Genomic DNA, 25477 nt, shown 5'->3' with positions numbered 1-25477 from the left:
GCTTCAGGGCATGGCTGATGAGGTGAGCCTTGAGCTTCTTCAGGGCTTCGAGAGTGCCGAGGCCAGTGTCGGTGCCACGCCCATGGCGGCCCCCAACGTTTTCAAGCTTTTGACTTGGGGATCCGTCAAGGAGTGCATGGGTTTCCTTTTGCGCCGTGCCATTGAGAACACCGAGGCTGTCGGACGTACCAAAGACTCCCAGGTGGCGATGTTCGCTGAATTGAAGCGCCGGATGATTGGAGGCAGCAAATAGAGATACCCCCTTCGCTTCCGTTTTGCATGGTTCCATTCTCATTCTTTCTTGATTAGCGGGCCATCTGCTTAGCTTTTCCTTTTCCTTTCCTTTTTTATGCCCTTTGGCCCCAGGATTTTGTTCACTGCCCTTGCGCAGGCTGGGATGCATTTATGATGGGCGTTAGCGTTTAATGAGTCATGCTTCTTGTTCATAAAGGTGGTTGCTAAAATAGACAAGTCTTATCCTGATAATTTGGATTTGCAAATAACGAAGTATCCGGAATGTCCTTCCAATTGTGGAGAAGCATAAATTAGGCGCGTATTCATCAGGGATACTATCCACTTTTCACCCCTCACCGGATCTTGTTGGCTTTTCTTCCTTACTCCAACAACTACTCAAAATAATCATTAAACGTCTACATCAAATACTTTCATCACAATTCATCAATTCAAACAATGCATATCCTCTCAGAACCGGACGTATCGCGCATTTTCCGCAGCTTAACACAGAAGCAATGCCACGCCTTCATCGGGGTCCTAGGCTCCGCACTTGTGGGGTACAGTGCTGAATCCAAGCCAACAGTCCCTGAATCCGAGAAACTGATCCATCAGCCATTGCGGACCGTCTTTACAACAAAAGCGAACAATTCATGTATTTTCATGCCGGTCTCGGATACCACTACGTCCGCCGTGAAAGTTGTCACGGTCGGCAACAGCGGTATCCAAGGGACAATCAACATATTCTCACCCGAAGGACGACTACAGGGTCTTCTTGCTGCCGCAGAGGTAACAGCATTCCGCACAGCCCTTGCATCCATGAGCACTCTTCGTGAGATGTAGTAAGCTCCACAAAGAGAACATTCTTGTGATGGGATCTGGTCGTCAAGCTGAGTGGCATGCCCGACTTGCACTACTGCTTTACCCGGACTTTGATCCGACGGGTGACTTTCATTAACCGGGGTCGTCAACGACTTGATGAGATGGAGCGCGATGTTCTAGGTGAATTGCGAAAGCGCTATCCTAATGTTTCTATTGGCACTTTTGCCAAGGAGGGTGCAGCGGACTATGACGGGAGGCTTTTGAGTGAGCTGCAGGCTGCTGATGCCATCTTCAGCTGTACACCGTCTTCAGAGCCGAACTTCAAGTTTGAGGCGCTGCAGTCTGCTCCTAAACAACGCTTCATTTCTCTCATTGGATCGTATAAGCCTCATATGCATGAAATTGATACTGAGACTTTGCTCTCTGGTGGGGCAAGGTCTACGTTGATTCCAAATCAGCTTGTTTAGAGGAGTCGGGTGAACTGATTACGGCCCAGATGACGGAAAGCCAATTGGTGGAGATGGGGGATATGCTAGAGAGAACAGGGCTTATCAGGCGAATATTGAGATTCCGAAATGGCTGCAATGTTATCTTTAAGTGTGTGGGAATGGGGCTGATGGATCTCGTGGTTGGGAGGAAGCTGCTTGAGATTGGAAGCGAGCAAGGTCTCGGAACAAGTGTCGATGGATTTTAAGTCTTTCTTGTACTACATAAGTTATCTGGGGTTGTTGGTTTGCGACTAGTCTTTAAAATAGGCCACTTTCAGTGCTAGTTATGCATGCACTATCCGAACTTGGTTCGTCGTACATGTGGATCACACGCGATGCTAAGAAAGTTAGTCTGATGTTACATGAACTGTGGTGATCATTGTGATCGTTAGAGGAACTTCATAGAACTATAAGTGTATATGTGGTAGTCTTGATAGGGTGTATGGCTTGAAACCTCCAATAATTGACGTTAAGCAGACCGGCATTCAGCCGGGATCAGTGACCCTGGGCAAAGTCTGCCAGGATGCGGGGCCGCAAACCGTGGGAATTGTTATCAGACCGATAAGTGCCACCCATTCCCTTTCCCGACTTTCCTCTTCCTCTCTTTCCCCCATAACTTTATTTCTCGAATTGAGTCACTTCCCCATAACCACTCAGGTGGCTCAAGGTCTCCGGACGTGATCCGTGATCCGGCTCCGCCTTCTCCGCAACATCTCCGCAAACGATGCCCGGCCGACTTCGACCTCGCCCTCGTTGACACCACCCGCAATGGATGATCCGACTTCAACACCTGCACCGCCGCAGAAGCGCCCCCGTGTAGCCGAGGAGAATCGCAAACGAGCAGTCCGAGCGTAAGCTGTTCCTTGCGTTCCTTACACCCTGTGGTGCGTTGCAGAGCTCGAGCTAACATGTTCGGTCTGGTGCAGCTGTGACGGCTGTCGCAGAGTAAAAGAGAAATGTGAAGGAGGTGTACCTTGTCGCCGATGTCTCCGCTATCGCCGCCAGTGCAACTTCACCCATATTGATCCCGATGAGAAGGGCCGCGCGTCTTCTGTCTCGTGAGTTCTGCTCATCTCGGAATATGATTTTGAAGCACACCATCCGGAGGCTGACTGAGTCTCAATTGTGCCCACAGATTACTTGAGCGGGCTGCTTCCATCAACCGCCATGAGATTGCCGAGGCAGAGCGTGTCCACTATATGGAGCGTATATTGTCCTTTTATGTTCCCAACATCACATTTGATATCCAGTCGCTGCGGAAGGCTGCCGAGGACCTAAAGAGTAAACGCCGTGACTCCGAGTCGGATGCTGGCTCGACTAGGATGGACGCCAATGAGCTGGAGGATCTAGCCATTGATGAGGAGGATTTTACTATCAAAGCCCTCCCGGGTAATACAACCCGTAAGTCATCTTCTCCTGTGGATGCGGTTGCAACAGTCACTTACATAGCGTTTTGATGACAGAGTACTCGGGGGAGTTTTCTTACCTGAACTTTCTCGATGAAGATCCGCCAAAAGATCGATGAGTGGATGAAGACTGCCGCTCCAGATGTAGGTGCAATCCATACGTGCATTACTCTGGAACTAAATCCACTGATTCAATGATTTCAAGGCTACGACTGAAGTAGAACCATTCGAGGAGCGATGGCGAGCCACCCAACTTCAATCTGGATCTTCTCTGGTGTCCGCCTCTATCACCTGTCTTCCTCCACGCTATGTGGCAGAATTCTTGGTCCAGATCTTTTTCAAATATGCACAGACAAATAACTTCTATGTCGAAGAAGACTGGCTTTGCGAAAAGCTAAATATATGCTATACTAACCCCTCCAGCTTGTCCTCGGATGATGCCGGTGCAGTCTGTTCAATTCTGATGGTGCTAGCTGTGGGTACTCAATTTGCCCATATGGAGTCGCCAACTCCAGTAAATTGCCTGCCTTTGGACTCTGCAGCCAATCAGGACCACCACTTTTCCGAGGATGAGGTTGGTTTGACATTTTACCAATTTGCATCGAAGCTGTTACCAGACATCATTGCTACAGCGTCGGTGCGGAGTGTACAGGCTTGTCTCTTGATTGGGACGTATTTATTGCCTCTCGATACATCTGGCTTGTGTTACACATACTTTGGTCTGGCACTCAAACTAGCGATCCAGAATGGTATGCATCGCCGATACCATGGGGAAGGGCTCTCTCCTCGAATGGTAGAAGCCCGGAATCGCGTGTTCTGGACAGCCTATACAATCGAAAAGTATGTGATTCCCGTCCAACCCACTATATATCGGCTGCTCACAAGTCTGCAGACGAATCAGTATTCTTCATGGAAGACCGGCATCCTTGTCAGATGCGGATGTGGATGCCCCGTTCCCTGTTGACTTCCCCGGATTGATGCCAGCCACACAACCCTCGAATCATACGAATATGATTGCTTTGATCACTCTCACTCTGAAACTCGGAGAAGTGTCAAATGAGATGTAAGTTTGGTAGGTAAAGGCGAACAATAAAGCTCCCACGCTAACAAATCAACAAGTTCATTTCTACGAACATGCCGAAAGGGTCAACAGCAGGACTGTCTCGAGCGGTTGCTCAACATACGGAAACAGCTGATTGAATGGTGGTCTACACTGCCGGAAGAGACGAATTGTCGAGATCTGCATCCGAGCGGGTCCACTGTTCCGGTCCAATGTGCACCTAAAACTTGACTACTGTCTAACGCGAATCTTCATTGGCCGCCCTTTCCTTTTCAGCAATATCAAAGGTCTTCAAACGCCTACTCCCAAACATCTGCACTAAAGGGCCCATCAGGGCTTTCAAAGAATCGAGTGAGCCTTGTGACGGATTGTGTTGAGGCGGCCTTAGAGATTATTGACCTCTGTCGGCTGCTTCGGGATGAGGCCGGTCTCGCTCGAGCATCCTTTACCGAATTCAGCTCGTGCCGTGCAGCACTCTTAGTCATACTAGCACAGGGGCTGACAAAACGTACAGAACGTTTGGGTGCGGCTTTGGAGCAGGGTATTTCCTTATCAAGATCATGTCGATGGGTGTTGGCTCTGCACGCTCAGCCGTCAGTGTGATCGAAGCGCTGGAACGTGCCATTCGTCGATTGGAGGTCTGGAGCGAATCCCACCAATCTCAAAGTAATGGTGGCAGCCCCGAGTCTGCCTATGACCGCTTCAAGAACTGGGAGATGCTTTGGAAAACCGGCCCCGTTTCGCCGTTAACAATGGCACACTGGAAACAACAAGAGGCTGATGCGGTGAACAACTCGCCTGCCCGGCAGGGTGTGCCCTCTCATGCTTCTGATCCTCCGTCCGCGGCAGATCATGTCATCCCTGGCGTACCTATCACGCCTCCAACAGCCTTCATGCCTAACAACTCCAATGGCTCTGATGCCTCCCTTGGGCGGCCTGGATGAAGAGCTTCTGGATGCCGATCCCTTCCCCCCCCCCACAGCTGGCCCATTGGGGCTTCGATCACTTCGTCTCGAACTTCCCACAGGAGTTGGGCGAATTTACTGCCATCCCATGTTTTGAGACGGACACGCAAGGGAATTCGCAAGGCATGGCTGGCACTGATATGAAGCCTCCTCGGGTGGTGAAACGATTTCACAATTGTTCTAATTCATGGAGGAGTCATGCGCTTCTGCTCTTTGGGTTTCTACTATGCGTTATTAGCGGGCGAGTTCGATTTTTGGATTGATCTGGTCTCTCTTTGCCTTTTCCCTTTCCATATACCATATCTCGCAAAGTCTTGTCATCTACAGTTTCTTCAATCTTTGCAGCCGATTCTCTCTTGAGACGCAATATGCACAGCATTGTGGTTATTCCCAAACAAGGCAAGAATCTCTGCTTTAACCCATAAGTTGGTTGGCATGAAAGCGCCAAGTTCCAGAATTCGCAATACTCCCAAATATGCCTGGCTTCTAAAATACGCCATGCAACTGTAGGGAAGTCTCGCTAATCGAACACCACCTTCGTTCCCTGAAAAGACGGCCGTAGATGCCTGCTCTTTCTGCCGCCGCTTTGCCTCCCAAGAAGGGTGAAGTGGTCCCGAATCTTTCGGCGGACCCTGAGGCTTACCCCTTTGTCCTGATGCTGAGTTCGAGCGGGGCCTGTACGGCCATCTTGTCTGTTTGGCGGGCGGCCGGCACCAGCTCCAATATCCACCTCTCCCACCGCGGTAACCTCTGGCACCCCCGATCATCGGCACTTTGCTCCCCGCCGAGGATCCCATCCGCTGTCTCGATTATTCTTGTGCTTCTTCTGTTCCTGCTAGTACGTGATTCGCCTTGGTGCCATATTTCTTCTCCCACAGTGCGCGCCGCGCTTGCTGGCCCATTCGGTTCTTGCGCTTTGGTGGCCCAGCAGCCTCGCGCTTCGTCATCAGTGGCTTCTTCCGATCCAGACCAGTAGCCACCCATCATCAGGGATGGAAGGAATGTAGTATTGGTGGCTGGTGTAGCTGAGGCCTTGCTTCCCTTGGTCTTCTTCGATGGTGGCGAATCGGCGGCTGAGAGAAGCAGGAGACGGCGAACGGGAGCCTGAATCGGAGATATCATCGGTGATTTCATTGCTACCTGCACGGGGGACATCTTCGTCCTGATCATCGGATTCCTCCCTTCAGAGCCTGAGCCCCGAGCTAATCGCGCGTCCAAATGCGAGAATTCTTCGATTCCGGACTCATCGTCACCTGAAACGCCCATATCGTCTCCAGAACGGAGACCTTGCCCGTTATCCTTCTTCCGATGCAGATTCGGACTCAGATCCAGCTTCTGTTGAGCTTGCCGAGGCGCTCGGCTTCTCTTTTGCTGGCACATCCTTCCTGGTCCCCGCATTGCCTTGTTTCCCAGTTGGTGTTTCTTCGATCCCCAGTAACTTTCGAATCTCTGCCAGAATATTAGGCATCACATTCTTGACCGGGTTGGATTTGAACAATCGCGCGAGGATATTGGCCTCTGCGGTACTCTTGGGTCCCTCAGTGGAGACATTCTTCGACTCTTGGAATTCCTTGAACGTCGGCGACTCCGCAATCCGCTTAGTCTTGGATAGTTGTTTGAACAGGTATCGCTCAGCGGTGACCTGATAGTCAAGTCCCTAGAGGCAAGTCAGTCGGCACTCTTCCTGTCCAATCATAACACATTGTTCCCGTAATGCCGTTGCAAGCCGTACCTTCAATGCTTCCACTTCTTCGTGCAGTCGCGCCAATGTCGTCGAGTTATTCTCCTGCGACTTCGCCGTCTTTTCGCGACGGCTCAGCTTCTGTCGTTCAAATCCACGCGCGGTCTTGAGCCCGCGCGATATGAGTTGCACGCCTTGGTCAAATTTATTCGTCAGTCGGACGGCCTTTATCGAAAGCTTGCGGGTCTTGCTGTCGTCGGTCCGCCCGGCGCCGTTGAGCTCGGAGAGCTTGCGCTTGGGCATGTTTAGTGTGCTAGATGCGAACAGAGACTGCACGTATGAAGGAAGATAAAATGGCTTTTGAAGATGGAGGACTCAGGCGTATGGCTGCGACTGGGGATTAACTCGGAGGTGGTCGCGGACTTTTTTTTTTTCTGCCGCGGATCATTTGCCAAGGCTCTCCTCTCCGCCTCGCGGTGTTCGATCCCACTATGCATAGCTGTGGGTACTTACCTCGATAAAATAGATACAGGTCTGGCACGTCCGCTTGTTCAAGGCAATCCGTAAAAAAAGGCGCCATCAAGAGACACTATTCCATCAAAATCAGGGTGATACATTGGTCCATCGCAAACCCGCAAAATTAGCAGCGCAACTTGGTGATGTCAAGATATATCTACCCGACCGAGGCTCGCCAGCTACATACATACATCTTCATGTGGATCGGAAGGTTTGGTTGGAGAGGCGAAATGCCATCAATTAACGATATGTACATACAGACATGGCAAAGATAGGTAATACGCGTACATTCCCTTTCTATTTCTTTTCCTCCTCCTTCGGTTCGGGCTTGGGGGTGGGGAGGGTGAACTATAAATGCAAGAGTCAGTGACAGTTGAAGCTAAATGATCGCAAATTGTTTCGCTTACTGAGCCGGGCGTCCGGTTCTGGCCAGGACCGACGGGCTCCCATGCGGTAGAGCCGCTCTCGAAGTTGCGGAAAGCTTGAGTGAGCTCAAGGGGCTCAATGACGATGCGCTTCTTCTCCTCATCGTAGCGGAGCTCGGTGTAACCAGTCAAGGGGAAATCCTTGCGCAGTGGGTGGCCATCAAATCCGTAGTCGGTCATGATACGGCGCAGATCGGGGTGGCCGGTGAAGAAGACACCGAACATGTCGTAGACCTCGCGTTCGTACCACAGAGCTCCCTCAAACAGACCAGTCACACTGGGAACAGGGGTGGCCTCGTCGGCATAGGTCTTTACCCGAATACGAGAGTTATAGCGGACGCTAAGAAGATTGTAGACGACCTCAAAGCGCTGGTCACGGGTGGGGAAATCGACACCAGTAATATCGGAGATTTGGGTGAACTCGGCCGCGGTGTGGTTCTTCAGGAAGCTCATGACGGGGACGATACCAGCGGGCGCAGTGTACACGGTGAGTTCATCCTTCCAGACGGTGAATTGCTGGATATATTTCGGAAGGCAAGACATGATGTACTGTCCGTACGTGTGCAGGCTGTCAGCCTTGTCCTGGTACTTGTCGGTAGGGTTGACAACGGGGGCACGGAGGGGTCCCTGGGCTAGATTAAACAAGACAGTCAGCTCTATTAAGACGCCGTTAGCCAATTGACCAGGGTTGTCACGCACGAGGCCGTTGCGCCTGGCGCATGTTCTCAGGCTCCGGGGCGCCCGGTTGTGTTGACGCCTTGGCGGCATACTGCAGCGAGGACGACGAAAAAGCGCGAGGGGCCATAGACCGGGAGGCCGAAGCCATCGAGCGGCCGGCACCCAGGCGCATCAAGGAGCGTGCAGAGGCCATTGTGGTGAGGGGACAATGGCTGCGGCAGGAGGGGGGAACGAAGGGCACGTAAGGCGGATTGTGAGGATCGAGGTTGGTCGAACCTGCGGAGTCACGTGCAGATGACCTAAACCACCGCGTGGCGCTAAACCCAACCAGGTAATGCCAGCAAAATGAAGCCGCGCTTCAATTTCCTTCCTTTCCTTCTCCCTCGCCGTCCATCCTCATACGATCATCTCTCCCCCTCCCTTCCCTTCTCCTCTTCTCCTCTTACTAATTCCTCGTTCTTTTTCTTTCATCCTGGCTCTGAAGTAGCGTCTTCTGTCTCCTTTGTCTATTGTGTACCCGACCTTTCGTTTGGGTACCGGCGTTGAGATTTCCGTGTCGCCTTTCCACATTAGAACAGTTTTCGTCGCGACCATGTCTAGTCGCCAACAGATCGACTCCGTCATCGACGATGATGATGAATTCTGGTATGTATTGGTCGTCGAGATGATGACGCGACTTCGCTACGTGACATGTACCTTTAAGCCCCCTTTGCATCGAAGAGTTCGACCTCTCAGACAAGAACTTCAAGCCGTGCCCCTGTGGGTATCAGGTGCGTCTTGGCCTGCTCCCCGACGACCTCCGCCGATACTGCTTATGTGTGTTGACGGTCGCACTGACATATGTTTTATAGATTTGCCAATTCTGCTACAACAATATTAAAACCCACAGCGAGGAGGGTCGTTGCCCCAACTGCCGCCGTCCGTACGATGACAGCACGATTCAATACAAGATTCCAGATGCAGAAGAGTGAGTTTGGCAAGGAACTGTACCTACACTTGTGCAGGGCCGCTGACCTGATCTTGCACTTTAGGTTCAAAGCAGATCTTGCACTTAAGCATCGCAAAGCGGCTGCAGCGAAGAAGAAGGAGGCTGAAAAGCGGGAAATAGAAGCGTCTAGTCGGAAGAATCTAGCTGGAGTTCGTGTCGTCCAGAAGAACTTGGTTTATGTTATCGGTCTCAACCCCACCATCCGTGACGAGAACCAACTGCTTCAAACTCTTCGCGGGAGGGAATATTTCGGTCAATACGGTGATATTGAGAAAATTGTGGTCAGCAAGGCCAAGCCTGGTGGCAACCCGCATCAGGGAATTGGCGTTTATGTCACCTTCTCTCGGAAGGCCGATGCCGCGACTTGCATCACTTCTGTCGACGGGTCTGTCAATGGCGATCGTGTTCTAAGGGCCCAGTATGGAACGACCAAGTATTGCTCGTCGTTCCTTCGCAATGAGCAATGCAACAACCGCAACTGCACATTTTTGCACGAGACTGGCGAAGATAGTGAAAGCTATAGTCGTTCCGATCTCTCTTCGCTGAACACACTGTCCAGTCAACGTCAGCACCATCCGTCCAGTACCCCGCAATGTCCGTCCCGTTCAACCGATCTCACACACGATGCGACGGCAGCCAAGTAAGGATGATTCTGTTAGTGGCCGCCAGGTTGTTCCGGATGGACCTGCATTACCTTCTTCTGCCAGCTGGGCAAATAAGGATGCGGCTGCGATCAGGACTCGCCGTGCTAGTTTGACTGGCAGCCAAGCGTCTCAGAGCCCCCGACCTGCTGGTGTAACTGTTGCCATGGCCCCTGAAGAATCAAAGCGGATCGAGAAACCGCCGTCTGTTGTTCAGGAAGCGCAGCGAATAGCTTCTCAGTCCAGTGCACGGTCACCTATTCCCAACCCGTCAAGCCTTCCCAATAAGCCGGAATCCGAAACACCGTTTGACAGTCTGGTCAAGGATATACTCTCTCCCGAATTCCGATTTGTCTTTTCCCCCACTGACCTCCCTTTGGAGGAAGTCAAGCGTATCCAAAATTACCCCTCTTTCATTGATCCATACGGTGGCGTCAAACGCCGAGCAATGCGTGAGAAGGCCGAGCAGGAGCGTGTCAAGCGTGAGAGTGAGCTGCTACCCAAACTGCAGTAGCGGAAGAAGATAGTCGCGAGGCCGGGAGTCTCCAGCTTGGTGGCGAGCCAGAAGAAGTCAACCCTCCGCGCGGTCGCCAGGGGCGCGAGTCGCATGGCGCTATCCAACCGCCATCTCAGCAAGGCACGGCCGACAACTCTACCGTTGGCTCTCCTGTCTCGGCTACCAGTCATCAATTCCAAGGATTGAACCTGGCTGGTCGAAGCTTGACGCCACTTCAGCAACAACAGTTGATGCTCCTGAAGTCGGCAGGCAACCAGCAAGCTGGTCTTTCCGATCCTCTTAGCTCTACTCCCCTCGACCAACCAGACCCGTCAAGGGCTATTCCAATCCCAACTGGCTCAGTTCAATTGCTCTTCAGGCTCAAAACCGGCAGTCCTCTCGCTTCGCCTTCGCCAACGAGGTTGGAACAAAGAATATCAGCAACGCACGCATGCTGAGCCAGATGCAGTCTGCCACACCCAATCCCCTGACTGCTCCCAGTCCTCAGCACGCCCTTGCCAGCGGGTTTTACGCGAGTGGTGTGCAGGGCCCCCCTCCTGGGCTGAAGACAGCGGGAACCCCTCCTATCAGCGGCGGCGGAATGTTTGCCCAAGGACACGGATTTACTTCAAATGCCAACCTTGGTCTTGGATCCAACGTGGGAAAGGACGCAGACGCCCGAGTTGATGCGTGAACTACTGCGTGGCCGCAGCGGCACGAATGTGGGTGGTGTACAGGGCCAGGAGGCCGCAAAGCGTGAGTTTATGTTCCCTTTCCTTCAACAGCACCAAACCCCACCTCCCCTGACTCCCGTCAATGGCCTTCTCAGCTCTTTCTATGGGTCCCAGACAGGCACTGCACCTGACTCTGGCGGCTCACAGAAGCAGAAGAAGAAGGGGAAGAAGCACAGACACGCTAACACTTCCTCCGGTGGAGGCGGTGTAGTAGATCTTGCGGACCCGAGCATTTTGCAGGCGAGAATGCATCAGATCGGTGCCAACGGTACTGCTGGACAAGCGCTGTACGGGAGTCAGGGTCAAGGTGGGTACAACCCCTCGATGATGTACGGCGGTGGGTTCAGCCGCTGGTGAAACGCCGTGGTCACTTCCTTTCCCCGTTTCCCTTGCTTACTCTACTTACGTTCCTGACTCCAGTGCATTCTCTATTTGCGCCTTCCTGGTCCATGATATCTTTTACTGTGCTTTTAACGGGCCTGTATCCCTTGATGACACGATATCTTTTTCCTTTCCTTTTCTCGCTACAATGGGCCGGAATTGCATCATGTCTTTTTTTCAGCCAATCGGGCTTGGTGCCCTGGATCAATACGAGGGGTGGACATACCCATGGCGTATTGTGATGACCTTGAATTCTCTTGTTTTTATGCATGCTTTACCCCGGTCCTTGTCTACCGGCTCAAGGTGTTTCTTGCATTTCGTGGACATATCTGCATGTCCCCTGGGGTCTCCTTTTTATTCTGGCGGCTGGTCTTTCCCTTCTATCCATTTCTTGCATTCGGCTCTTCATAGTCATCCCAGCGTCTTGAAGACCGTGGATGATCTCATTGATTAATGTACGTTAAGACCTCCCTACCCTGAATCACCACCAGATGGATCAGGGTCTTATTCGAAACCACTTGTCTCACTGTCCGTTTACATAGACGCTCCTGCCTTAGACTGTAACCGACCAGAATGGTCGGTGCACCTCGTGTAATTATCTGTTGGCACTCTTGGACCTTGCATAATTGCCCGGATAATCGTTTCGCATAGTCGTTGCCCTTCGCTTGACCCCTCATGACCCTGCCTGCTCATTACTATTACCTGCACCTCTCACACGTTGCTTTGCTACGGGACTGGATGCTAACTAGCAACCAATAGTGGATGATGACTTCCCTCCTCTCAGCAGCCAATTGAAGGATAGCCAGCCTATCGACACATTTGGTTTCCTGAAATCTCAACTTCCCGGTGATTCTGCTGGCCGTGCAGGCACACCCACCCTTCCGCCAGGTCTTCCTTTGCCCCACTCTCACCCGGCATCTGCTATATTCCAAGAACAGAGCGGCTCGTCTAAACCATCGTCCCCGGCCCCCATCGTGCCTCCTGGACTGGGGGGCCACTCCATCTCACTCTCGTCCAATTAGTCCTGAGTTTGGCATTCGCACAGGGAACTCATCGGTGCGCACTAAGGATGCATCTCAAATCTCTCTGGGATCACCCGTCGCGAAACCAATTCGTAAGCCTCGAATTCAGAACAAAATAGACGTTCCTGCTTCTAGCGATGATAGAGAGACCGGTGGATTAGATAGTCCTGTGGGTGCAAAGGCCAGCCCTGCTAGCGTGAGCGTGCCGTTGTCATCGCAAGAGACCTCTTCTGTGCATTCAGAGCGAGCCCTATCTGGAACGTTTACATCTGCCCTATCTGGGACGTTTGCTTCTGCATTTACGGCTCGACCTGGCTCAGTTTCTGCTGTCTCTGCTATTGGTTCACGACCAAACACTCCTCTTACAACAACCTCTCGTGTTTCTGATTCTTCTGCCCCTCGCCAGACACGCATCCTCCGTGTCGTTGACACCCCCAAATCTGAAGCATCTCGCCACGTTGGAACCGCCTCAGCTGCTGGCACCGGCAAGTTAGGGTCTCCAAGACATAGTGTTTCTTCCATCAGCAGACCAGATACTCCTGGTGAATTCGGCTCTGAGGCAGAGCTTTATCCCTCCGGCTCTGTATCTCGCTCAAACTCCCCTCCTGCTTCCGGTCGCATTGGCTCTGCTCCGGTGCGTGCGGTCACTAAGAGTCAGGCCAAGAAAGAGCGGAGACAGAAAGCGAAAGAGGCAGAAGCCAAAAAGGTCGAAGTCTACTTCCGTAGCCGAAGAACCCGTTCAAGCTCCAATCATGGGCCGAAAGCGCAAGACCAAGAAGGCACCCGCCACTGCCCTTGAGACAGGGGATGCCGCTCCGCTCTCTGCTGAGACCTCAACCCCCGCCAAAAACCGTGCTGAATCGCCCAAAAAGGCGGAGCCCTCACGCGTGGAACCCAAAGCTGAATCTATCAAGAAGGTGAAGGTCAAGGAGCCAATGGTGGAAGAGAACAAGGCACCCTCCGAGGCACCCTCTGTGGGCGACGAGCCCGCTGAGCCCAAGACCCCCCCCTGAGGCTTGGCACTCTCACAACACTATGGGGCAGCTACTCAAAGATGCCGAGGAAAGTAACCGTTCGATCAAAGACTTGTTCATGGAACGCACCAAGCCCCTACATGCCCTGCTTGCCGAGATGCACCGAGACGGGGAACATTGATCTGAACAAAAGCTCCTTGTTCAACCCTGCCAACCTCAGCCAACGCGGTGACATGAAGTGCACTGCCGATGACTATGAGGACTTGAAGCAACCTACTGAACTTAACGAAGAACATCGCAAGGCCCTCCTGCGTGGTGAGCCCGTCCGAGTGGGTACTCAGGCCCTCAAGACCCGTTGTCTTATCACTCCTCGGGGTTGCGTGCTTCGACATCTCGAACCCGAAGAGGAAGAGCGATACCTCGAACTGGAGAAGAGTCGGAATGGAATCATTGATGTCTTCCCGGTCGGCGACGATTCGAGCAACATCAACGGTGGCCTTGATGCCCTTTTCGTGAACCCTGAGAAATACAACATTTTCTGGGTGGACGACGCTATGGCCCAGATGGGATCCTCCTCTCCCGTCCTGGAGCCCACCGATGCCATTATTCCGCCCAACGTTCTTTCCGCCATGGAGGCAGATAGCACCCGCAGTCACGACTGGGCCGTCGCCCACTCTGCCGAGCTTCTCCAGACCACCACGGCCGCCGTACGCTCCTTCGCCGCTGCTACCGCCAAACAGCTGCTCGGCTCCGCTGCCATCCCTGGCAGCAACCCTACCCTCGAAGATGTAGCGGCGATGACGGACGAGGAGCTGAAGAGTCTTTCCAGCAAGACACAGAAGGACCTAGAGACTACGCGCAAGGAAATGGACTTGCTGGATAAGAAGTTCGCCGGCCTGCTGCGCCGCAACAAGAAGCTTCAACAGCAGGCTCTGGCTCTCACTGAGTCCGCGAAGCCGAAGCAGAGTGCATGAACTAGGGCTTCTCCGCGGACAGGGTAGGATAAGATATTATCCCTCATGGTTCTCGCCCCTCGCCGCCTGTGGTAGCAGCCTTGATCCATTTTTGCGATGTATGTTTAACCAAGAATGAATTTATTAAAATTTTTACAAGTCTGTCTCTTTGTAATCCCGTTGATTGCCCGTAATCTCCGAGTTTTAGCCCCAATGTCAATGAGTACATCACCCCGTGGACCTTGGAGAGCAAAGCTTGGCCCATGGGACACGTCGACAGATGCTCCTTGACCTTGGAAGTAATCAGGGCTATCAGGATCAGGATCCACGCAGGCAATTGATAGATGAGGAAAAAAAGGTCAGATGTGGAATGTGCAATGTGAAACGAGATAAGATTAAAGCGGGGGCTACTTTTACGTGGCGTGCATTTTGTTTGTGATCCGCCCGAACCTGCACCAACTTGGTGGCGCTTAGCACCCAAAATGCGGTCAATCAATTCCCCTGAACCCTATGACCTGTCAAATGTCAAAAGAAATGTCCGAGAACCCTCTCTGACGACATTCTACTGCAGAGCCAAGAAGAATCGGAAACGTCTCAGCACGCGCCGGTGGCATTGACGCTGAGATTTCTGAGTGAGATTCATTAGGCGAATCTCCCCTTAGCGTCGGTTCCACATCGTCCGCAATGGTTCGTTGGATCGATCGAATCATTAGCTCGACAAAACGGATGCTCGGCCTTGTGCTCGGCCATTTCCGCCCTGATTTACCTCTAATCTTGACTGGATCCTGAAACAAGTGGCTGGCCATTTCATTCGATACCATGTGTTCTGGCAGATTAATTGGTGATTCCTGTTACGCCATTCGCTCCTGGTGGCTGCTAACGCCGTTTCTCTTTGTATGATGTGGATTTTGTGGACTGTGGGTTTTTCCACAATGGACTGTTGAGGGTCTGGAATGGATCTTCGGATCTGGGTCCTCCCAGGGCTTTAAGTATAAACATGCTCTCCGTCCCCGATCTTGAGATTGGCATCGAGCCTTTCCACGCTATCGTCGCTCCTTATTTTTCCAGATCATACAGCCCTGGTGGTTAGTTGATCATTACGCTCCTTTTTTTACATTCTTACCCTCCTTTTTTTCATCTTCAAGATGCGTTTTTCTTTCGTTGTGGGCAGTGCCCTGACTATGGCCTCCGTTGCCTTATCCGCTGCTTGTGCCGCCCCGGTGTCGTTGTCGGCGGTGTCGGCGGTATCAGATGACTCTTCTGACGATTTGCCAATTGCGCACTCTCATGGGCATTCTCATGGACATGGACACTCTCATAAGCCCTCTCCGGTGGCCTCTCAAGATGTCTCTCCCTGAGGCTGCCTGGACGACCTACGCCACAGTGTTCGAGACTTCTGTCGCCACGGTTTATGAGACATACATCATTACGGTGACTCTCGACCATCACACCAGTGGCCGAATCTACCTTTTCACCAGCGGCCGAATCTACCATCTCATCGGCGGCCGAATCTACTTTCTCACCAGTGGCTGAATCCACCTTCTATACAGTGGCTTCCTTCACTTCTGAATCTTCTGCTATCTTCACCGCGGCACCTTCTTCTACTTTCTCCACGGTGTATCTCTCTACGACCTCTACCTCTGCACTGGTCTTTCACCTCCGAGGTTGCTTCCTCTTTCTCCACGGCAACTTCTACAATCGCCTCTTCCTCTACTGCATCTTCATCTACCGCATCTTCTGCGGCTTCTTCTGCGACCGCTTCATCCACGGCTTCCCCATCCACTTCTATCCTACTGCCGCTTTATATCTGGCCCACTGATAACACCACCTGGGCCCCCGTCTACGAAGCCGCAGCTGGACACCCCGATATCGAGTTCAAGGTCATTGTCAACCCCGACAGCGGCCCAGGCGATACTAGTAAGAAAGCACTGAAAACTCATTTGCCCTACTATATTTGCTAACATGAATCACTCCAGCCTACCCAGAAGCGGCATACATTGCGGGTATTGCGCAGTTGAACAGCTATGACAATGTCGTGGTCCTCGGATACATCCCAACAGAATATGGTACCCGTTCTGCCTCGGATGTTGAGAGTGACATCTCCACTTACAGCGGCTGGTCTGCATACACGGCGAAGAACATCACCGTCTCCGGCATTTTCTTCGACGAAGCACCAAGAACCGACGATACCTCCTTGATTTCATACATGACCGAGGTCGCAGACAATGCCAGATCCTCTAACCTAGACTTTATCGTCTTCAACCCTGGTACCAAGCTGGAGGAGGGCGCGGTAAACGGATACTTTGATGCTGCAGACTTGATCGTTGAATTTGAAAACTCCTATGATGCTTGGATCGATGCTGTGCCTGCTGACGAGTTTTCTTCTACGGAGGACTATTCCAAGGATGCGGTTCTCTTGTACAGTGCGCCCACTGATGCAAACTACGAGACTGTTATCAAGGAAGCGAAGGATATGGGTCTTGGTGCTGCGTATTTGACCAACACTGTTGACTATAAGTCCGCTGATACCGTTCTTAAGGTGACAGCCGCTATGGTTTCGGCTTCCGACTAGGTTTAGACTGGGCCAAGAAGCTCTTCTGAGTGGTTTCATTGTGACCTCGTATGTTCATTTTGGACTTTAGTTGACTGAGATTTGAAGAATTTATAAATTGAATGGATATCTGTTTCGGTCCATACGATTATATATTCCAATAAAAGAAAGGATTTATCATTTGCTCATTTACATTGGTTCGATTCAAACCTTCCGATGAGAGTACTCTACCCCAGCGTTGCCCCCCACTCTTGACCTCGTATCTTGAACTTAGCTGTCGTGCACCCCATCTCCGACGGTGTTGCCCATCAACTCCGCCGGAGATCAATCGAGGACATCCTAGCTACGAAGAGCAGAAGGTTACTTAAATCGTTGATGTTCAGGTAAATCCCAAAATCAAAGATCTCTGCTATCGTTCACCTTCGATACGTAAAATGGGCGTTCTAAAACTTTTCATCTCCCCATGGATAGCCTGTACAGTACCGATATGGTTCATCCTATACTACACAATCCCATACTTCACAAGCTACAAAACCCTTTCCCGGGTTCCGGGCCCATTCCTGGCCAAATTCAGCAATCTATGGGTTGGATACAGTGCTCGACGAGGAAAAAAGTTCGCAGCCGTTGACAGCGCGCACCGAAAATACGGCAAGGTTGTACGAATCGGATTCAATCATGTTTCCATCGCAGATGAACGGGCCCTCAATGTGGTATATGGGCATGGAAATGGGTTTCTGAAAGAGTGAGAAATGAACTCTGATAGTAACCTATACTGGATTAAGACCTTATTAACGAGGTGCATCAAGCCACTACTATGAAGCTTTCATCGCCCGTACTCCCGGTATGTTCAATGTTCGCGACCGGGCAGAACATACACGCAAACGCAAAATCATCTCGCATGCATTCTCACCGAAATCCGTGGCTGCTTTCGAGCCTCACATGGCCGCCAATCTACAGCGATGGGTTATACAGCTAGACCGCATTGCAGGTATGGGACCGAAATCAACGTCCCTTGACGGTAGCCCAGGTACCTTCGCCAGATTCAACGCTATGCCCTGGTTCAGCTACCTCGCCTTCGACATTATTGGGGACCTGGCATTTGGATCTCCATTCGGGATGGTGAATAAAGGCAAGGATGAGACAGAGGTGCAGCTTGTACCCGGGGGCCCCATGTCCACCGCTCCAGCCGTCGAAGTCCTGAATAGACGTGGAGAGGTCTCGTCTACTCTTGGCCTTCTCCCAGCTTTGCGTCCTTGGGCAAAGTATCTACCGGATCCCTTCTTCACGAAGGGTATTGCGGCCGTTGAGAACCTGACTGGAATTGCGGTTGCGGCCGTTGCTTCGCGGTTAGATGCAGCGGAGAAGGGGCAAATCGATACACGAAATGACATCCTGTCTCGATTGTTGCAGGCCAAGGATGCTAATGGGAACCCGATGGGCCGGGAGGAACTTACGTCTGAAGCACTTACACAACTAATTGCTGGTTCCGACACGATCTCCAATACCTCTTGTGCGGTGTTTTATTGGATTCTTCATGGCGAGCGTTGTGCCCCCGGGACTATTGTTCCCCGACTACGAGAAGAGCTTGATCAAGCCATTGGTGACCAGCCGGAAATTGCCTCATACAGCCAAGTGAGAGATCTACCATTCTTACGTCGCTGTATTGATGAGGGGATGCGGTTACACTCTACTTCTGCTATTGGCCTTCCTCGTCTTGTCACTGATAATGGGTCTGGCGTGGAATTTGATGGATATTTTTTCCCGCCTGGAACTGTGCTTTCTGTTCCTTCTTATACTATACATCATATGGCGGAAATTTGGGGGAGATGATGTGGAGGAATTCAGGCCTGATCGTTGGTTGAATCTGACACCGAGACAGAAGATCGGGTTTAATCCTTTCTCTTATGGTCCGCGTGCTTGTGTTGGGCAGAATGTCGCGATCATGGAGTTGCAGTTAATTATTGGGACATTGTTCCACCGGTATGAGTTTACCTTGTACCAGTCGACGATAGAGTCTCATGAGGGATTTTCGAAGAAGCCCAAGGAATGTCTCTCTGGGATTAGATTGAGGAGCAGGGTTTAGGGCAGCGTGTTTATAAGATAGCATGATACAAGGTAAACGGCATATCATTAGGAAATTTAGCAAACGAATTATATATATCAAGCCGCATTGCCAAAGAACATATCTTCAAGAGATGGAAACTCCTGCTCGAGATTCATACTCCAGTCACTTTCCATCCACGATCTTGGATTCTCTGCTGTGGGTGGAGCGAAAGTCTCGGTACTATCAGCTCCATCTATGAAAGAGTCCAACTCACTCCCATTGACATGCTGCTTGATGACATTCAAAGACCACCGACTCACAGGCTCAGCCTTCCCTCCACGCTGGATGTGAGATATAGCCCGCTCCATGAGCCCAATAGTCTCGCCGATATTGACCACATGGCTAACAAACTCGGCCAAAGTGACCATCGCAAATGAGCACAGGAGATTCTCGTATGCTGGATGGATGCAGGTTGTGAGATCAGACATGGAGAGAAAAAGGACCAAAATCTGGTTTGAGTGATGAATCGCAAATCTGATAAATGCAAGAGCATTATCTGCTTCCGGCCTGATTCGTGTGCTGCTGGAGTTTCCTGGTTGAGATTCGTGGATGTGCTGCAGTGTGCGGCGAGCGAGGATCAGGTAAGTGCAGGAATAGGCAAAACGCAAAGGCTCGGATGAGTCAAGATCTAGATGCCAGAGCTCCGATTTAGTTTGAATGTGTTTTGAAAGAGCCTTGAGGACATACTGTAGATATGTTCTTGCGACTTGCATAGTTGTTCGATCTCAGGCCAGGCTGGAACCTCCTTCTGAATCACGTTCGAACTAACCAATTCCCATAGTTTTCGATAAAGATACACGCCAGCTAGCACTAGCTCATCTCGGGAGTTATAAGATGGGAATTCGAGAATCTTTGCACATTGATCAAAGTATTGTCCAGAAATAACAGGTGGTCGACCAGAGCCAACGGAGAATCTGGGCCATATTAGCTTCTTCAAAACAGACCTCACTATCTTGCTGACATACTGTAGCTGACACAAGCAAATCAAGTTCCAGGTACGCAAGATCTCCCGCGCGCGTGCCTGTTCCTGAATATTTCTCGTCTGCAGTAGCTGCCCAAAAGAAGTCGTGATCATAACCTGCATCGCCGCTGTACCGCTCAAAAGCCATGAATTGCCATGGTCATGATCTCTGGTCGGCCTTAAGTCCCACATGGAGCAAACCAGCATTGCTTGAATCGTATCCAGGGAAACAGCAGATGCACATTGGGACCGGCCTAACAGTCCATGAACGTGGCGGTATAATGCGTGATGTGTTGGCGAACCGTGCAATGATGGGGTTATGTGAAGACCGGCAAGGATACAAGTACCAAATAGAAGGGGGGATTTGGTTCGTAGATCTGTTAAGTCGGTGTTCAAAAATAGCCAGCGACTCGATAGCTTTGAAAATCTAGAAGACGGATGAGCTTTGTTTGTATGGTACTTCTAGTACAGATGCCCTACCCTTTTAGGAGTGAAAAGGCTGTGTTCTCCGAGACGATCCCATTTACGATGACATCCTCTAAGAGATCTTGGATCTGCCGTGGCTGTCGATGTAAGGTGATATTCTCTCGGATTTCTTGGATAAGGCTCATGGGAGCATCGCGGGCAGTTCTCTCCGCGCTAGACTGCGCTGTCTGATAATAGATTAACAAAATTGGCTCCATGTTTAGTGTCATTCAGTGGTCCGATATTCTCACCTCCGGTATACTGAGGTTTAGGCCGACAGGCTGTGCAGATAATGAAGCTTGAATATCTGCCAAAGAAGTCTCAACGGCACGAAGTCTTTTTTCCAATGTTTTACTTTCTTTCTTAGTAAAGAAGAGTTGTTTGTAACGTGAAAGGATCAGAACACACCTATTGTGATAGTCATGCCGAAGCTCAATTTCAGTTTCACTCCCCGTTGGTATATGCGCACCAGTGTTCTGAACCACTACGGGAAACGAGCATTTTATCCTAAAACGACATCAGCACCTGCATACGACTATCTTTTACGAGGCTGAATACCCAAGTATCTCACAACGATGGCATCCATCTAAAGTGCTAGAATTGATCTCGCACCGTGTTTTTAACCGGCGACAAGCCTCGCATGAGCGCGCTTTACTGGGCTTTACCGGCTCGGATGATCGCGATGGTCGTCTTCGCTTGGTAACTCGGTCCGTTGAGGTCATATTGTGCTGAGATGGAACTCATGTTTCGGAAATCGTAGCCGCGATAAGCAACTTAAACTGTTTCCCCACTCTTGGAAGCAGTGATGGTCATGCCGACATAATTCCCTGAGGATTGTTTAACATTATTTAAGGCCCTGAGTAATAAGCAGCGGTGCATCGGCCTATTGAAGTCGAGACCGAGAAATCCGCAGAAGATGATTGGCCTGAAAACCGCCTACCCCCACTTTTGGAAGGGATGGAGTATGCAGCTGTGATGGTACAGATGTATTGCTACATTGCCCAAATACGAAGCCAACAACCAACATTGGATAGATTACATGCACATGTGGGCGAAAAGCAGGTTCGATGTCAATGACAATAGAATAGATCACCACTTGCTGCATTCCAGATACTGGAGTATTATCGCAATGGGATGATATTGATTGCCATTGATTAAATATCATAGTGAACCATCACAGTCTCCTTGTAACTTACAGCGAGCTCCTTAGAGCATAACATCTTTTAAACAATAAAAACCGTAAAGCATATTAGTCGCAGCCCAGGGTTAGCTCTTGGTAATTCTAGAAATTCAAGAATTATGCAATGGTAGATAAGATATAGAAAACAAGATCTCTTAGGATAGTAAGTAACTATTCAATTAAAAAAAGGCATTAAAATGCCGAATGTGGTCAAAGATTCTTGCTGAGTAATGCCTATTTATACTTACAAAAAATCTACTTCACTTCTGTCTCCAGAATCAAAGGAGAGTAATAGGTATAAGAATAAGAAATTTGTTGCTTTTGGATTTGAAGCGTCAATTCACAAGACCCCTAGATAACATGTACCCACGCCGAGCTGAGAATTAAATATCTAGCCAGGTACTTGCGGCAAACCTTCCGAGTGCTCATAGAGTCATCATTCCAAGCTTAAATTCTAGCTCCTTTTATCCATCGTTCCTTTGCTCAGCTCCAATCGGTACTTTGAAGAATGCACGCAGCATGCTGGGCATGCCGCAGTCGTACGATCCAATGCGACCAAACCAGCACACCTTGCGCCAAGTGCAAGAAGGCGGGGCTGGAATGCTTTGATAAAAGACCCCTTCGATGGGTCAAAGGCGTGGCAATCCGGGGGAAAATGCGCGGTCAAGTCCTCGGAATGGGTCCCAAAGCCTCAGATGAATATCCATGTGCGGACTCCAAGCCGAAACAAACCTCACATCCAAGCGCGACGTCTCTAGCAATCAATCCTACTCCTCGGTTCGCGTTGCAAGACCCCTGCGTCCACGATCTCGATTGGTCATCGAGGTTCTATCTTGACTATTGTATGATAACGATCATATTCACTTGAGTGTAGACATGCTACTCCAAAAGAAAGGCAATGTGCGCATCGCCAAATTGTTCATTCTATATGAAAGCGATAGCAATCCGTTTAGGAATTTACTCACGCATGCTGCGGGGAGCCTAACCCTACAATAGAGTATCATAGCTGTGGCCGCACGGCATTACGCGAATGCAGGCCATTCATTCGATCGAACCGAGGACGCTTTATCCCCTCGATATGTCAATGCTAATTTGGATGCGCTCCATTTCAAGAGGCAAACTATTCAAGCATTGTCATCGTCATTGTCTCATCCAGACAGTTCTCAGAAAGATGAGGTCATGGCAAGTATTCTTCTTTTAATTTTCTTGATCTTCTCGAGTCGGGTATCGATGGTTGGAAGCATCATCTCCGTGGTGCAGAAGGTCTCCTTGACCTTTCGCGCGCACTGCTGGATTCTGGTGCCGGTGAACATTCCATCACCGGCCCTTCACAAGCAATAGATGAGACGAGGCGCTTCATTGCCCGTCTATTTGCGCTGTATGCTTCTCTCCCTATTTTAAATCATTATCGCATTAAACAACTGACATGATGATTTGCCGCTGGCCTTATTAGCGTCTCAACCATGGGAGGTACACTTTCAGGTCTAAAGTCTAGTCCTGAGTTATGTGCCAACCTTGAAGAGAGCAAGTATCAAGAGTTCATTATTCGAAGCTTTCTGGGTTGCCCTGTTTTTCTACTAGGGGCTATTAGTTATTTTTCGAACCAAAGACACGCTATTGAGACAGGCGTGCACGACGACACCTCGATTCACGAGCACATGACAACATACTACGCATGCTTGAGCTGACTATGGACTTTGATTGTCTGAAATGGGCATCGTATTTTGTGCAGTCAACAGCTACCTCAACAGTGGAGATTCAGAAGCTTTCTTTGTTATCTCAAGCATATAAAACTGCCACCATACTCTACGGAAACCGGGTACTTTGTGCTGTAACACCGACATTGACCAAAAAGCTCGACAGTGAGACCTTGGTGTCGCAATTACTTGACGTGATCGAGTCTCTCAAATTTGACGAGGGTTTATTCAAATGCCTGCTGTGGCCTATTTTCATTGCAGGTCTTGAGTGCCAGACTGATGGCGAGCAAATGCTGGTCATCGGGTCTCTAAGATTGCTTTGGGATGTGACCTGCTGTTTGAATGTGATAAGTGCTTCAAGGATTCGCATGAACATTGGAAGCGAAAGAATTCAGATGGCAATTTGGTGCCGCATGAATCGGAGCTTTACGTGATAGAAGAGGGGTGGTTGCTCATTTGATCCATGGTATCTTCTCGATGGTCTACGTTTTGAAACCGTTATCCCATTTTCTCCGGGTATACTTCTTGGATATTGCAGCCTTTGGGCCACACAATGATGCTATAATACGCCTGGGGTTTTCTAGGTCGCAGCAGCAATGGGCTCCTTTCAAAGCAATATAAAGCCACTAGGCGCGTCAGGTTACTGTAAGGTGAATCGACTATTTTGCTGCTAGGGTTATTGGTGAAGGAGAGAAAAGAGAGAATTGAAGCTGAAACAATTGAGTACGAAAGAACTTGATTGAGAGCGACGAGGAAGGAAGAAGGAGTCTACGGAAATGAAGCTTAAGTAGTCAGAGGAAGGCACTAGTCCCAGAATGGACGTCAACATTTATACTCATTAAGGCAATGCTAACTAGTGAGAATGCAATCGATTTGGTCACAACGCTTTTATGCCTTCGTTGCCTGCTTGAACTGTGCACCTCAGCAAGTCTTCAAACGGGGCTTATCTCATCAGGTTTCCCACCCACAGAAGATGCTCGTCGAAATCGACCACTTGTTACACACAAGGGAATCTGAAACGGAACTGCATCTTGACATAATCCATGTGCTAGCAAATAGAATCCAGCCAGCGCTGATAGGAAGCCAAAGGCACCAGCCGACTTTGTGAAAGCGTCGGCCAATGCTGACATACCGTCAGCATACAAAAAGTGAGCTGTACAATTGAAGATGTAGCACATCTCTAAAGCAGCATAAATGACGATATTTGGAATGTTTCTATAGAAACCTCAGCAAACCTCCCACCGCCAACTCAGATATGGATATGTACTTACGTTGGTAAAGCGGCAAGGAGGAAAAAGAAAATCAGTACACACCAAACTGCGATTGGATGTCAGCCCATACCAGTGATATATGGATTGTATCAGGGACCTACTCAATTGATAGAATGCAAAAGCGTTATGGTATTCGGCCGTTTCCCCGCCATAAGCTTGTACAATACCCAGCGAGGGCATTAACATTACACCGTAACCACCGTAGTAAAATCCTATAACGCGTTATAAGCCACCTTATATAATGTGTCAATGGGTGGTAACTTACCAAATGCAGCGAGTACGGTATAGGCAAAAGTGTTTCCCCTTCACCATCTCCCATTGTGCAGATATCAAGAGCCCTATCCCCGCGAGAAAACAGAGATTTCCAATGAACACTGTCTGGTTTGAAACGCCACGGAGCCCCATCATAGAAAGCGAGAGGGTCATCAAGGTAGTTGCAAATGCGCCAAATCCTAGCGGACTCTTGGAATAAAGATCAGTATATTCGTCTTGAAATGATGGGTGAGGTACTAGCTAAGCAGTACTCACTGGGTTGGCGAGATGTGTTAGAGCCATTGAAGTATGAAAGCCTCCTTGGAGTGTTTACAAATATAATGTTGTTCTGCTAGGCTTGTCGATCGATCGTCTTTTGGGTTACTTTCAAGGTTGTTGCTAATATATTTGATTAACTACAAGAGGGATTTTAAAAATGATTTTTCAGCCTGATTATATTGTCATCTGTGACATAACAAATTTCTATAAACTCTATTCCACATGCTCTAACTTCCTAAAAGGGCGTGTAGTGCTG

General features: G+C 50.1%; 12 protein-coding genes across 12 annotated transcripts; 9 read left to right on the top strand and 3 right to left on the bottom strand.

Moving 5' to 3' along the window:
* N7498_001594 (uncharacterized protein) lies at nt 1–253 on the top strand (the record flags this gene model as incomplete). Its single annotated transcript, XM_058448657.1, has 1 exon — nt 1–253. A coding segment is annotated over one exon (253 nt), but the record flags the coding sequence as incomplete, so codon positions are not given.
* Nucleotides 254–690: 437 nt separating this feature from the next.
* On the top strand, nt 691–1520 carry N7498_001593 (NAD(P)-binding protein; the record flags this gene model as incomplete). Its single annotated transcript, XM_058448656.1, has 2 exons — nt 691–1073; nt 1127–1520. The coding sequence occupies 2 exons, from the start codon at nt 691–693 to the stop codon at nt 1518–1520; spliced, it is 777 nt and encodes a 258-aa protein (XP_058314067.1).
* A 789-nt stretch (nt 1521–2309) lies between these two features.
* Nucleotides 2310–5127, top strand: N7498_001592 (Zn(II)2Cys6 transcription factor; the record flags this gene model as incomplete). The annotated part of the gene is made up of 8 exons (XM_058448655.1): nt 2310–2392; nt 2468–2599; nt 2677–2968; nt 3047–3091; nt 3153–3787; nt 3840–4010; nt 4522–4873; nt 4954–5127. Coding segments are annotated over 8 exons (1884 nt in total), but the record flags the coding sequence as incomplete, so codon positions are not given.
* Nucleotides 5128–5611: 484 nt separating this feature from the next.
* On the bottom strand, nt 5612–6956 carry N7498_001591 (BUD22 family protein; the record flags this gene model as incomplete). The annotated part of the gene is made up of 3 exons (XM_058448654.1): nt 5612–6307; nt 6351–6629; nt 6705–6956. 3 exons carry the CDS (start codon nt 6954–6956, stop codon nt 5612–5614), a joined length of 1227 nt encoding a protein of 408 aa, XP_058314065.1.
* Nucleotides 6957–7460: 504 nt separating this feature from the next.
* Nucleotides 7461–8465, bottom strand: N7498_001590 (complex I 30 kDa subunit family protein; the record flags this gene model as incomplete). Its single annotated transcript, XM_058448653.1, has 3 exons — nt 7461–7517; nt 7577–8226; nt 8294–8465. The coding sequence occupies 3 exons, from the start codon at nt 8463–8465 to the stop codon at nt 7467–7469; spliced, it is 873 nt and encodes a 290-aa protein (XP_058314064.1). The 3' UTR covers nt 7461–7466.
* A 399-nt stretch (nt 8466–8864) lies between these two features.
* On the top strand, nt 8865–11488 carry N7498_001589 (uncharacterized protein; the record flags this gene model as incomplete). The annotated part of the gene is made up of 8 exons (XM_058448652.1): nt 8865–8917; nt 8976–9042; nt 9124–9239; nt 9304–9900; nt 9968–10389; nt 10467–10659; nt 10725–10936; nt 10989–11488. 8 exons carry the CDS (start codon nt 8865–8867, stop codon nt 11486–11488), a joined length of 2160 nt encoding a protein of 719 aa, XP_058314063.1.
* A 1798-nt stretch (nt 11489–13286) lies between these two features.
* On the top strand, nt 13287–13547 carry N7498_001588 (uncharacterized protein; the record flags this gene model as incomplete). The annotated part of the gene is made up of 1 exon (XM_058448651.1): nt 13287–13547. The coding sequence occupies one exon, from the start codon at nt 13287–13289 to the stop codon at nt 13545–13547; it is 261 nt and encodes an 86-aa protein (XP_058314062.1).
* Nucleotides 13548–13648: 101 nt separating this feature from the next.
* N7498_001587 (uncharacterized protein) lies at nt 13649–14482 on the top strand (the record flags this gene model as incomplete). Its single annotated transcript, XM_058448650.1, has 1 exon — nt 13649–14482. The coding sequence occupies one exon, from the start codon at nt 13649–13651 to the stop codon at nt 14480–14482; it is 834 nt and encodes a 277-aa protein (XP_058314061.1).
* Nucleotides 14483–15760: 1278 nt separating this feature from the next.
* Nucleotides 15761–17033, top strand: N7498_001586 (spherulation-specific family 4 protein; the record flags this gene model as incomplete). The annotated part of the gene is made up of 3 exons (XM_058448649.1): nt 15761–15892; nt 16012–16378; nt 16438–17033. The coding sequence occupies 3 exons, from the start codon at nt 15761–15763 to the stop codon at nt 17031–17033; spliced, it is 1095 nt and encodes a 364-aa protein (XP_058314060.1).
* A 413-nt stretch (nt 17034–17446) lies between these two features.
* On the top strand, nt 17447–18842 carry N7498_001585 (cytochrome P450; the record flags this gene model as incomplete). The annotated part of the gene is made up of 2 exons (XM_058448648.1): nt 17447–17754; nt 17819–18842. 2 exons carry the CDS (start codon nt 17447–17449, stop codon nt 18840–18842), a joined length of 1332 nt encoding a protein of 443 aa, XP_058314059.1.
* A 330-nt stretch (nt 18843–19172) lies between these two features.
* Nucleotides 19173–20760, bottom strand: N7498_001584 (fungal specific transcription factor domain-containing protein; the record flags this gene model as incomplete). The annotated part of the gene is made up of 4 exons (XM_058448647.1): nt 19173–19744; nt 19804–20030; nt 20082–20504; nt 20558–20760. 4 exons carry the CDS (start codon nt 20758–20760, stop codon nt 19173–19175), a joined length of 1425 nt encoding a protein of 474 aa, XP_058314058.1.
* Nucleotides 20761–22230: 1470 nt separating this feature from the next.
* N7498_001583 (Zn(II)2Cys6 transcription factor domain-containing protein) lies at nt 22231–23063 on the top strand (the record flags this gene model as incomplete). The annotated part of the gene is made up of 2 exons (XM_058448646.1): nt 22231–22564; nt 22729–23063. The coding sequence occupies 2 exons, from the start codon at nt 22231–22233 to the stop codon at nt 23061–23063; spliced, it is 669 nt and encodes a 222-aa protein (XP_058314057.1).
* Nucleotides 23064–25477: the final 2414 nt, after the last annotated feature.

The sequence above is a fragment of the Penicillium cinerascens genome (genome assembly GCF_028974065.1).
Source record: "Penicillium cinerascens strain IBT 15544 chromosome Unknown contig_16_segment0_segment0, whole genome shotgun sequence".
Lineage (NCBI taxonomy): Eukaryota > Fungi > Ascomycota > Eurotiomycetes > Eurotiales > Aspergillaceae > Penicillium > Penicillium cinerascens.
The sequence above is the reverse complement of the archived record's forward strand: the minus strand, read 5'-3'. Positions and strand labels throughout refer to the sequence as shown.